At 36.7% G+C, this 13,560-nt stretch overlaps 1 protein-coding gene across 7 annotated transcripts in view; it reads right to left on the reverse strand.

Annotated features, from left to right (window-relative positions):
- The window catches only part of MAP4K3 (mitogen-activated protein kinase kinase kinase kinase 3), a 187,988-nt gene that overhangs the window by 117,406 nt on the left and 57,022 nt on the right, over nucleotides 1-13,560 (reverse strand). For all 7 annotated transcript variants that reach the window (XR_007403089.1, XM_025454095.3, XM_049095778.1 and 4 more), the window contains one exon: nucleotides 1,547-1,604. Coding sequence is in view for 4 of the 7 variants with exons in the window: in XM_025454095.3 (XP_025309880.1) it covers nucleotides 1,547-1,604 (58 nt within the window). In the remaining 3 variants the exon portion in view is untranslated. Of the gene's footprint in view, nucleotides 1-1,546; nucleotides 1,605-13,560 lie in introns of those variants that run through there.

Raw genomic sequence — 13,560 nt, forward strand, 5'->3', positions numbered from 1 at the left:
ACAAAAAAAAAAAAAAAAAAAAAAAAAAAAAAAGGCCTAGAAACAAAGAAAGGCTATTCTAGGATGATAATACAGCTGTGGTAAGTGCTATAAGGAAGCTATTTCTGCAGAGGAGTCCCCTTACTCAGACGAGGAACAGGAAGACCTGAAGGAGAAGGCACTAAGCTGACTGAAGGAATGACATATGTATAACTACTTCGAATCAGAGATGATTTCATCAAATAACATAGCCATATCTTAAGGATTACAAATGAAGACTATGCTTCAAATGCCAAATCTTCCTTTTTTTTTTTTTTACCTCAGACTTCACCAACTTCAAATATCCCCTAAAACATAGGAGATTCAAAGAAAAACTTGTCTTCTACGTTAAAGTGTTAATTAAAGTATACAAAATCTGTAAGTATGTGTAACTAAGAAAGTATTTTTTTATTCATTATATTTGAGTGTGATCTGACCACAGTCTGTCAACACATCCTGAAGTTTCATCTTAATGGCACTTCTAAAAAGTTTATTGATGATCTAAATCAGAAGCGTGCAAACTATGGCTGTAGGTGGCCTGGTTTGTTAAGAATGGTGTTTCCTTTTAGAGGGAGAAGGGGGGTGGTGGAGATATGTATACAGAGACCACATGTGGTCCACAGAGCCTAAATTATTTTACTGTCTAGACTTTTCAGAAAAAAACTGCACACTTTCAAAACAAAACAAAACTACCAAATGGGTTTATACTCACACCAAGGATAAAACCTGTTTTACCAAATTCCTGTATTATCAGTTTGGAGTGGAGGGAGCCATCAGAAAGGCACTACCATCACTATGGAACTCAGCCTAGACACTAGCACAATTGCTTGCTTATAGTGGCAAAGAGAAAAAGAGAGAAAGGACTTTTAAGAGAGAATAAACAAGACTGTAGTTGATCAGAAAGACAGGAGTTCTGCAAGAGGTGGGGGATTTCAGAAAGAAAATACAGTTTCTGCAAGAGGTGGGGGATTTCAGAGAGAAAATACAGTTGAAACAGAAAAAAAAAATACAGTCATTCTAGGGGCTCCACAATAAGCCGCTCACGTTGGAAGGTAACTACTATAGCAGTATTAAGGACCCATAAAATGTGAGGGCTAGAGCGACTGAGAAAACTTAGGCTCAGAAAAGTTACCTGGCCAAGTTCACAGAGCAAGAGCACAAAGTACTGGGCTCCCAGCACCCCAGTCTCAGTTCAGTGCTTTCCCCTGCATCACACTGACCTCTCACTGCAGTACAGGGTTAACCTGGAAAAACATCACTCCAGACTGGTGGCAGATTAGCTCAACTAAGTTCAGAAGAAACAAGGTCGCTCCAGAAGTTCACCTCCCTTCCCCAATTATGAGTGATTTTTCAAGAAAGAATTGAACCAGCTGTCTACAGGTCTCAAAGAGGAGGAAAGAGTAGACCACACTTCTTTTTCCCAGAAGATGTTAGGAACAATCAGAGAATGCTGACCAAACATCATTTAAATCAGCCTTAAAGTCATCCAATGGCTTACAGCAATAAGAAACATCAAATTTCAATTTACCTGGTTCCAATTTTATTACTTTAATTGCTGCCAATTCACCAGTGTTTACATTCCGTGCCTAAAAGAGAAGAAAAGATAACTGTGAAAAAAAGCTTTCATAAAAAATTTTATGAAATATTTTAGTTTACTGTTTATTTTCAGTTATATAGAAATATTTTAATTAATTAATTTATTTATTTATTCATGATAGAGAGAGAGAGGCAGAGAGAGAAGCAGGCTCCATGCCGGGAGTCTGACGTGAGACCTGATCCCGGGACTCCAGGACCGCCCCCTGGGCCAAAGGCAGGCGCCAAAAGGCTGAGCCACCCAGGGATCCCCTAGAAATATTTTTAAAGCAAGAACTGCCAAAGGTATTTACATTTACAAAATAGTTTCTTCACAATGAATATCAACATTAATTCAAATGTAAATTTAATTATGGTGATAATAAATGAACAGACACAAAGATTTCTTGTGTATGTTAGCATTGTTCTAAGTGTTTGAGTAATTCATTTATCCCCCACAACAATCTTTTTTTTTTAGATTTTATTTATTTATTCATGAACGACACAGAGAGGAAGGCATAGACATAGGCAGAAGGAGAAGCAGGCTCCATGCAGGGAGCCTGACGCGGGACTCAATCCCAGGTCTCCAGGATCACATCCTGGACTGAAGGCGGCGCTAAACTGGTGAGCCACCCAGGCTGCCCCCACAACAATCTTATAAGGGAAGTACTAATATACATCCACGTTGCAGATGAGGAAACTGAAGCACAGAGAAGTTAAAGAATTTACTGAGGCCATACTGTGAGTAAGCGACAGTAGTAAGATTCCAATCCAAGAAGTCTGACTTCAGAGTCTGAGCTTTTAAGCATTATACTCTACTGTCATCCTCTCAAAACTGTTAAAATTTTGAATTAATTAACTAGCCTTAAACTTTTAAACTTATTTTTTTAAAATATTTTATTCATTTGAGACGGGGGGGGGGGGGGGCGCAGAGACACAGGCAGAGGGAGAAGCAGGCTCCATGCAGGGAGCCTGATGCGGGACTTGATCCCAGGTCTCCAGGACCACGCCCTGGGCTGAAGGTGGCACCAAACCGCTAAGCCACCGGGGCTGCCCAAACTTTTAAACTTAAAAGTCTTAGAATATGGGGCGCCTGAGTGGCACAGTCAGTTAAGCGTCTGTCTTCCACTCAGGTCCTGATCCCAGCAACCTGGGATCCATCATCATCTATCCTCAGGCTCCCTGCTCAGTGGGGAGTCTGCTTCTCTCTCTCTCCCTCTCCTTGTGTTCTCTCACTCTCAATAAATAAGTAAAATCTTAAATCTTAACAAAAAAACTTAGAATATGAAAAGCTAATATAGTTATATAAGTACATAATGATAATGTAACTACAAAAACAGCCCCCTCCTGCATGTTTGAACACAACTAATGGTACAATCAATTAAGTGCAGTTTCAGTACAAATCAAATATATTTTTATAAGCCACATATTAAAAATAAAAATTATTTTAAAAACCAGTCCAAGAGCACCTGCTTGGAGTGAGTTAAGTGTCTGACTTAGGTTCATCAGGCTTCGTGCTCAGCAGGGAGTCTTTTTCCCTCTCCTTTCCCCCCCTCCTCTGTGTGCATAGGCGCATAAATTCTCTAATAGATAAATAATATCTGGGGTGCTTGAGTGGCTCAGTCAGTTAAGCATCTGCCTTGAGCTCAGGGTCCTGGGATCAAGCTCCATCGGGCTCTCTGCTCACTCTCCCTCGGTGCACTCTCTCTCAAAGTAAAAATAAAATCTTTAAAACAAAAGATAAATAAAGTCTTAAAAAAATCAATCCATAATATTAGGTTGCTGGTATTTACAACTGTAATTATGTATAAATAAGCAGAAATGGTCTTTTCAATTTCTATGAAAATAGCAATTCTTTGTCAACTTAAAATGTTTTACAATTGGATCATAACTTTCAAAATATTTCAAACTGCTTATAACTGTTACATAATACTTAAACTAACTGAAACTTAATTTCATAACAACCAATGAAGATCAATATACACAACTCCTTGATCACAAAAAGATACATTCCTGAGCAAAATTACTTAGTTGCAAAACTCTTTTTTTTTTAAAGATTTTATTTTTAAGTAATCTCTACAGCCAAAGTGGAGCTTGAACTCACAAACCCAAGATCAAGAGTTGCACATTTCACTGACTGAGGCAGCCAGGCACCCCACAAAACTCTTATGAATGTAATGATGAAGATCATGGAATCACCCACAAGAAATGACAACAGCATTAACAGTGGAATCCTTCTAAGAATACTGGAGCATTAAAAGTGTCAGACAAGAATCTAGGAAGGCAGATATGGGGACACAGCCATTGCTGCGATATAAAATTTAACCTTTTAACTCAAAGAAGAAACAAGGGTATTAAAAGTTCTCCATCATATCAAAGTACCTGCCTGGCTCAGTCAGAAGGGCATGCGACTCTTAAATCTTGGGATCAAGTTCCAGCCCCACATCGGATGCAGAGATTACCTAAATATATATACATATTTTTAAAGATTTCCCCATAATAATTAAGAAAAAATTTTAAATTCAATTGGCAGAGAAAATTCATTCCTCCTGAAAAAAATCCCCATAACCAACGAACATTTATCATGGCCAACTATTATTGGCAGTACAAAACAGATTTGAAGTTATTTCAAACTAAACCTGATTTCTGTTAAATGAGATAGACATTTCAAATACAATGCCAGGTAGGTGTGCATTCCCTTTCCTAGGATGAGATTGTGTGTGTGTGTATGTATGTGTACATGCACACATACATACACACATATATACACACATATGATGAAATAGAAATAAAACCAGAATATTGTTCTAGGAGCATTTTCTAAAGGAAGGGGGTATAGTGTGCCTGTAAAATATTCAGGTATATCACATAAGACTCATAAATCTCCTCAAACACTATCACAACTACTTGCCTCTCCTCACACTTCATGAACTTTTCCTGTGAGGCTCCTAGATACTCTGTTCTCTAATACCCACCTTTTTTAGTACTTATCCAAATAAAATAAGACAAGATGCTACTCTACCCAATACTCAATTCTCCATTTAAAAAATCGTGCCATGGTTTTGTCTTCTGTTTATTGAAAATAAATTCAGAGTATGGGTGATTCCATTATATAAAAGCAGAGATTATATGAGCTCATAGAAAGCCAGGATGATTTTTTTATATCTGAAATTTAGTCCGTAACTGACCACAAGAGGGCACTACTGACAACACAAGTTATACAGTGTCCAAAATGGCTACTGTACACAATGTATTACTCTTCTAAAAATAGATTTACTAAGTTAACACCAGCACATATTCATCAGAAAAACTATGACAGTGAACAACTTATCAGTAGCACTTATCAGACTAAAGTCAGTTATTTACAATACGCTTGGACTCAAATATAATTTTTCAAAATGTAAATCAGTCCAGAAATTTCTTAAGGGTAACAAAAGAGTTTTTAAAATTATGATTCTTTAGAATGAAAAAACCAAAACAGCCAAAGGATTACTGCTCTTTTTTACCTCCTGAAAATCTTCCAATATGTAACTTATTTGACAGAATTAAGGTAACTCACACAAAGGGAAGAAAAATAACAAAAACCCCATGCAAGTTGAATAACAAAAACCCCAAGCAAGTTCTGAGCTTTTCTGCATCAAAATCCAGATGTTTATTAATGAAAAGTCTTATACACTTTTTAAGATTTTGCTTTTTATTCAGAGAGAGATCAGGGAAGGGGAAGAGGCAGAGGAAGAAGAAGAGAGAATTTCCATGAGGCTCCATTACCCTGAGAGGTCACGACCTGAGCTGAAATCAGAGTCAGATGTTTAACTAAATGAGCCATCCAGGAGCCCCTAAAGAAAAGTCTTTAAAGCATTATAATTCATCAAGAATCTTGGTATTCTGGTTAAATCATATTTTGTCATCTCTAAATTTACAATGGCCAAGATCACTCACTGAGATTAATATAAAAATTAATAGTATATCTCCTATACTCTGGAACTACTATTCTTTTAGCAATCACCAAGACTGATTTATTAGGAAGAAAATGAGAACAAGGTAAATAATGTAAAATACCACCGTGTATAAAGTTTAAAAAAATTTTTAAGATTTATTTATTTGGGGGACGCCTGGGTGGCTCAGCAGTTGAGCACCTGCCTTCTGCCCAGGGCGTGATCCTGGAGTCCTGGGATCAAGTACCACGTTGGGGTCCTGCATGGAGCCTGCTTCTCCCTCTCCCTGTGTCTCTGCCTCTGCCTCTCTCTCTCTCTCTGTCATGAATAAATAAATAAAATCTTTTAAAAATGAATAAAATATTTTTAAAATTCAGTATCAATAACATAATATTCTCAGACTTGCTCAGGACAGAAAACTGAGGATAAATACTCTAAACATCTAGACCTAGAAGGCTTCTGTGACCTCAATGCTATGACCATCATTTGTTATTTGCTCTGAAAATGATATTCAGATCATGTCATTCTTGAAAACTCTTCAGGAATACATAACTGCTTTAAAGACAAAATTCCTATTTCTTGTCTGAGAATTTAAATTTTTACTAAATATAGCACTTTTTGTAACAGCTTTTATTGAGATATAATTCACATCCCATAAAATTTTCCCGTTCAGCACACACAATTCAGTGGTTTTAGTATATTCAGTTACATAGCCATAACTACTGTCTAACTTTGGAACATTTCATCACCCCAAAAAGAAACCCCAGACTCGTCAGTTAGCAGTCACTCCCTGATCCTCCCCCTCCTAGTCTCTGAGAGCTACTAGTCTACTTTCTACCTCTATCGATTTGACTATTCTGGATATTTCATATAAGCAGATCATATAAAATGTGGGCCTTTGTGATGGGCTTCCTTCACTGAGCAGAACATTTTCAGATTCATCCATGCTGCAGCATATGTACCAGTCTGTACTTCACTCCTTTTGTTATTGAATAATCCTCAACTGTATGGAAATATCACATTTTGTTTATCTATTTATCAGCTGAAGGATATTTAGGTTGTTTCCACTTTTCAGCTATTATGAATAATGCCTCTAATGAACATTAGAACACACTTTTTAAAAAAGATTTAAGAGAGAGAAAGAGAGCATGAATAGGGGGTGGGAAGAGGGAGAAGCAGGCTCCCCGCCAAGCAGAGAGCCACATAGGGCTTGATCCAGCATCCTGGGATCACGACCTGAGCCAAAGGGAGATGCTTAACTGACTGAGCCACCCAGGCACCCTCAGTGTCACATTTTTGCTTTCATTTCTCTTGGGTACAGACAGACCTAAGAGTAGAAGTGATGAGTCACATGGTAACTCTGTTTGGCTCTTTGAAGAACTGTTAAATTTTTCTCCAAAGTGGTTGCACCATTTTATATGATGACCAGCAATATATGAAGATTCCAATTTCTCTGCATCTTTGCCAATGTCTGTTGTTATGGTTTTTATTTTAGCTGTCCTAGTGGGTGTGAAGTAGTATCTCATCATAGTCTGACTTGCACTTCACTAATGACTAATGATGTTGAATGTTTTTTCATATGCTTATTGGTCATTTAAATATTTTCTTTGGAAAAATGTCATATTCACCTCTGCCCATTTTTGTGTTGTCTTTTAACTGTTGACTTAGAAGAATTACTCATAGATCCTGATATAAGTCTCTTATCAGTTACATGATTTGCAAATATTTAATCCTATCCTGTGGATTGTCTTCATTTTCTTGATGGCATTCTTTGAAGCACAAAAGTTTTAAATTTTAATCAAATACGATTTGTCTATTTTTTGTTGCTTTGCTTTTGGTATCATAGCTTAGAAACCAATGCCTAATCCAAGGTCACAAAGATTTTTTTTTTTTCCCTACATTTTCTTCTAAGTGTTCACTTGCCCCAACTCCTTCCTGGGCCTAACTGCCACATAATTCTTTAAAGCACAGCTTAGGTTATTATCACTTCCCAGGAGCCCTTTTCCCTATTGCCTCTCTGGCTTAGGCATCCACATCCACACACACACACACACACACACACACACACACACTCCCAAATGGGAGTAGGCCTGTCAGGAAAGTCCTGCAGATCTGGAATTAGTCTGTTTGGAGGGGTTCTTACAAACTATTATGATTCAAAGCTGTCCCAGAAGTCAGTTCGGTTCAGTCAGACTTTTAAAAGCCATTCATATTAGAACTAATTTGAGAAAGGATTTTTCTGAGATGATTTCATGCTGACTACTATGTTATCCCCAACTATTAGAAAAGAATCCTTGAGTGTGAGTAAACAATATAATCAAGAAACAATCATTAAGAGGCAAAAAGTGTACTACCGTATGATTAAGTAGCTAGACAGTCATTACCAATAAAATAATCTATTGACTATGTACCAAGCACCCCCAGGTACTCAAAGCTTATTCCTTAGAAGAGTCTGTCCAATATTAATATGAAGAAAGGTTCAGAAATGGGAGTGAAGATATATGAAGTTTAGTCCTGGTCCTGCCAGTAACTAGAAATGGGATCTGAGCAAGTAATTTCCTTTCTGTCTTCTTCCAAACTCCTTCCCCCAGTTTAAAAACAAGTGAAAAAAGACTTTTTCTAATGTTCCTTCTAATTCTAAAAGTCATTGTTTATATCAAATAATGTAAGTCTAACAGATTCCAAATATTAAACCAGCTGGCTAGTTACATAAGAATCATATTAGGGGAAAAAAAAAAGAATATTAGGAATTTAAAAACAAACCAGTAACAAAAAAATACCACCACTAATTTTTAATCAACAGATTTAAGACAGGAACCATTAATCTGTATTTAAAGCTACTGATTTACTTCTGAAGTTCTGCCAGGTTTGGGGACTTGGTGTGAGACACTGTGCCATCTGAATTTTATAAAATATAAATACCAACTTCTAAGTCTAAAAACAGTGTTATAGGGATGGCTTTATGAAAGAGATTACCATTTAAGCAGAGGTTTGCAAAATGGGCTGGATTGCAACAAACACACAGAAGAGTGATGGGAAAGAGGGCAGAGAAAGAAAAGCATGAGCAAAGGCACAGGGACAAAAAACACAGGCTATTTTGAGTGCATATGGCGAGCCAAGCCTCAGAGTACCTCCCATATAAATAATCCCTTTCAGAGGTAAATGGCTAACCCACAGCCCCTGCTGAAGTAATAGTTTTGACTGCTTTTCCAGCTACTTGAACTGGGTGTGAGTCTACCACAAGGGCAACTAAATGTACAGGAAGACTGATAGAGTAACCTCCGTCCCTGGTTTGCTTAGGGACAACTCCTAGTTTATGCCTACTGTCCTAGCAGAATTCTCAATAATGCCCACTTTCATTCTCAAAATTAAGTTTTTATTTAATTTGGATGATAAAGTATAAAGTCACTCTACCAGTAAACCCTGAGCTGACATGAAGAAAAGATATAGGCCAGATTCTCTAAAATAGAGGTAAAAAAACATGACCATTAAAAAAAAAATTTCAGTATAGTTAACATACATATAGTCACATTAGTTTCAAGTGTACAATATAGTGATTCAACAATTCTATACACCATTCAGTGCTTATCATGATTAAGTATACTCCTAATTCCCTTCATCTACTTCACCCACCCGCCTCCCACATCTCTACTCCAGTAACCATCCATTTGTCAGAAATTGATCTGTTTTTATAAGTAAAATTTTACTGGAACACAGCCATGTTTATTTGTTTAAGTATTGTCTATGGCGGGCAGCCCGGGTGGCTCGGCGGTTTAGCGCCGCCTTCAGCCTGGGGTGTGATCCCGGAGATCGGGGATCGAGTCCCACGTCAGGGTCCCTGCATGGGCCCTGCTTCTCCCTCTGCCTGTGTCTCTGCCCCCCCACCCCTTTCTCTCTGTCTCTCATGAATAAATAAATAAAATCTTTAAAATTAGAAAAAAAGTATTGTCTATGGCTGGTTTCACAATACAATGGTAGAGCTGAATAGTTGAGATGGAGACCATATGAAGTATCTGAAGTACATACTATTTGGCTCTTTGGAGGAAAAATTGGTGGACTCCCCCACTCTAAAACAGCACTGTCCAATAGAACTTTCTGCATTGATGGAAATGTTTTGTATCTGGATTGTACAATAGAGTGGCCCCATGCCACATGTAGTTGTCAATCAACTGAAAGCTAGAACTGAAGAATTGAATTTTATTTATGAATGCAATAAAATATTTAAATTGGGGAATTTTAATTTTTTTGAGATATAACTACATTTAAAATTTATGTTTTAGGTGTACAAAATAACTTGATAGATGTACGTACTACAAAACAATTACCACAATAAGTTTAGTTAACATCTATGACTACACATACTTAAAAATTTTTTCCTTGTGATGAGAACTTTTAAGATCCATTCCCCACCCCCCCCAAAAAATAAAATCCATTCTCTCTGCATCTTTCAAATATACAATATAGTATTGTTATAATTGTAGTCACCATGCTGTACATTAATTACATCCTCAGGATTTATTTAGCTTATAACTGAAAAAAAATCAACTTTAAAAAATATAGTTCTAGTAGTTTTAACACAGGTATAGATTTGTGTAACCACCATCACCAGTCAGAAGCAGAAAAGTTCCATTACTGCAAAAACTCCCTTGGGAGTTACATGCTTGCCTCACCTAACTCCTGGCAACCACCGACTGGATATTTGCCGCTATAATTTTGTCTTTTCAAGAATTTCATATAAATTAAATCATTCATTATGTAACTTTTAGAGATGTCTTCTTTCACCAAGTGGCTGCATTTACCTTTAGTTTTGTTCCTTCTCATTGTTGAGTAGTATTCTATTGTATGAATCACTGTTTATCCACTACCAGTGGAAGCATATACTAGCTGCTTTTAGTTTTTGCCAAATATGAATCAAGCTGCTATGAACACACAAGCACAGGTTACAAAAATACCCAGAAGTGAAACTCAGTTTTATGGTGGGTATATGTTTTACTTTGTAAAAACAACAAAAACTACCAAACTCTTTGTATAGTAGCTGTCCCACTGTTCATTTCCAGCAGCAATGTATGACAGTCCCAGTTGTTCTATATCCTTGCCAGTAATTGGTACTGTACTTTCAATTTTGTCATTCTAACAAGTGTGTAAGAGTATCTTGTGGTGGTTTTAGTTTGCAATTCCTTAATGGCTAATGATGTTGAACATCTATTCAGATACTCATTTGCTATCCTTTGGCAAAGTGTGTTCTAGTCTTTTTTCTACGTTTTAATTGGGATGTTTACTTTCTTATTGTTGAATTTTGAGAGTTCTTTACATATTCCAGATACAAGTTATCAGGTATGTAATTTGCAAATACATTTTTTCACACTCTATAGCTTGTCTTTTCATTTAATTAATAGTGTCATTCCCAGAGTGTTATGGACTGAATTGTGTGCACTCATTCATAAAATTCATATAACCGCCCCCCCCACACACACACAGAGTACCTTAGAATGTAACTGTATTTGGAGACAGGCTAAAGAAGTAATTAAGGTTAAATGGAGTCATATGGTGGGGGAGGGGGGGACAGGGGGCCTCTAATCCAGTAGGGCTAGTATTATTATAAGAAAAGAAAGGAATCCACAGATGTGCACACACAGAGAAAAGGCCATGTGAGAACACAATAGGAGGCAGCCACCTGCAATCCATGGAGAGAACTTCAGGAGAAACCAACTCTAGCAACACCTTGATCTTGAACTTCTAGTTTCCAGAACTGTGAGAAAATAAAATTTCAATTGTTTAAGACGCCCAGTCTGGTATTTTGTTATGGCAGTCCTAGCAAACTAATACATAGAGCAAAAGTTTATACTTAAAGTCCAATTTATCAACTTTTCTTTTATGGATTATGCTTTGGTGTCAAGTCCAAAACCTTTCTACTTAATCCCAAATCAAAGATTTTTCTTTCTTCTTAAAAACAAGTTTTACATTTAGATTCATGATATATTTTTATTTAATTTTTAAGGTGGGGGACTTAGGTTGAGAATTTCGTTATTTGTTTTTGCATGAATATGTCCAACTGTTCTAATACTATTTGTTGAAAAGACTATCCTTCCTGCATTGAATTGCCTTTCACCTCTGTCAAAATCAGCTGGCTATACCTGTGTGGGTTTGTGGATGCTATATGGATCCACTGATCTTATATCTATCTCTTACTAATAATGTTACACAGTCTTGATTACTGTAGCTTTACAGGAAGTCTTAAAAATAAATTACTATAATTCCTCCAACTTTTTCTTTTTCGAAGTGCTTTAGGTATTCCATTCTAGGTCTTTAACCTTTCCCTATAAATTTTAGAATCAACTTGTCTATATTTATTTTTTTAAAAAACTGCTGGGATTCTGTTTGGAATTGCATTAAGTCAATATCAATTTGGGGAGAACTGACATCTTTACTATGTAGAGTCTTCCTATCCATGAACACTAACCTCTAGGTTTTCTCCAGTATCTTTCATCAATGTTTTACGGTTAACACATACAGATCCAACACATTATTTTAACAGTCTTGTGTAGCTAGTGACCACTGTATTAGACATCACAGCCTTAAAAATTTTGAACTTGGAAATACTGAGAAACAGTACCACCATACAACGTAACTCGATGTGAAAACTATGCCATAAAATTGTGCTAGTGTCTTAGCAAGTAAGACCTTTGGCAAAGCGAAGATTTGAAGTAGTAGAAAAGATCAATAAGGAGACAGTTAATAAAGAGCAGAGAACAGAATGAATGCACAGAACAAATTATAAGAGATCATGAGAAAGGAACAGATCTCCAAACTTGCCTTGAGTTCTTCGTAACATTCCATTTCCATTTCACATGTATCTTTACAACAGCCTCTTTTTTCTTGAATTACCTCAAATGGCTGTTTCCTGAAACCAAATGATTAAAGGTCTATATTTCTAGGGCTATATGATGTATTCTTTTTTCTTTAAAAGATTGTATTTATTTGAGACAGAGAGAGCAGGAGTGGAGGGAAGGGTAGAAGTAGAGAGAGGGAGAAACAGACTCTCCACTGAGTGCAGAGCCTGATGCAGGACTCCATCCTAGGATGCTGAGACCTAAGCGGAAGTCACTTAACTGACTGAGCCACCCAGGTGCCCCATATGATGCTCATTTCAAAAAGGAAGAAAAACAGATGGAGACTATCATACTAACTTTTTTTTTTAATGCACTTAGCTAATGACTGAATATAATGGAAAATAATCTGTAAATGATAAAGGACAAACATATCAATAAATTAGACTTTAAAGTTTAATCTAGGATTCAAAATGGGCTTGTTCTCTATCATTAACACTTTTAAATGGCAGACTACAAATGTCAATTTAACTGATAACAGTGGCATTGAATTTGGGAAAACGCAAAGGTTCAAATAACTAAATTCCAACTTCCCACTTTAGAAACAACAGCAAGCAGTATCTCTAACCCAGTGGTGCTCCAACTCTAGTGTATATACAAATTACCCGAGCCTTTACTTTTGGAAATATGTTAGATGAGATATGAGAATCCCTCTATTACAAATACCTAGATATGGCAGATAAGATACAGCAAATATTCTTTTAAATGCATTGCTGGACTCACAAGAAATCCATAGGCAGCAAAAACAAAGACAAAACAGTAATTAATCAAATATACCTGTTGAGTGTATTTATTTAATAAAATCAGAGTAGTAAGCAAGAGCTAAAGCCATGATCTTAGCTTAAAGTTACAATCTAGAGATTTGAATTTTGACTTTTATTAGATGGAATGAAAGGTGGAATTAAGACCACTGCATAGAACTGGCAATGTCCTTGAAAGGCCACACTCCTCAGTGAATGTGTAGACCTGGGTGGGAGAGAATGTGTGTCCACTAACAAGGGCAGCAAATAAAAAAACTCTATGAATCAGGCCTTCACTGGAATGGGATCCACTGAAAATTATTGCAAGCCTATTCTCAGTTAAGTATAAATATATACTTCTTTCAAGGACCAGGAGATTCAAGCCAATAAATGAATTTAAGCTGTTTC

This window comes from Canis lupus, chromosome 17 (assembly GCF_003254725.2).
Source record: "Canis lupus dingo isolate Sandy chromosome 17, ASM325472v2, whole genome shotgun sequence".
Classification (NCBI taxonomy): Eukaryota; Metazoa; Chordata; class Mammalia; order Carnivora; family Canidae; genus Canis; species Canis lupus.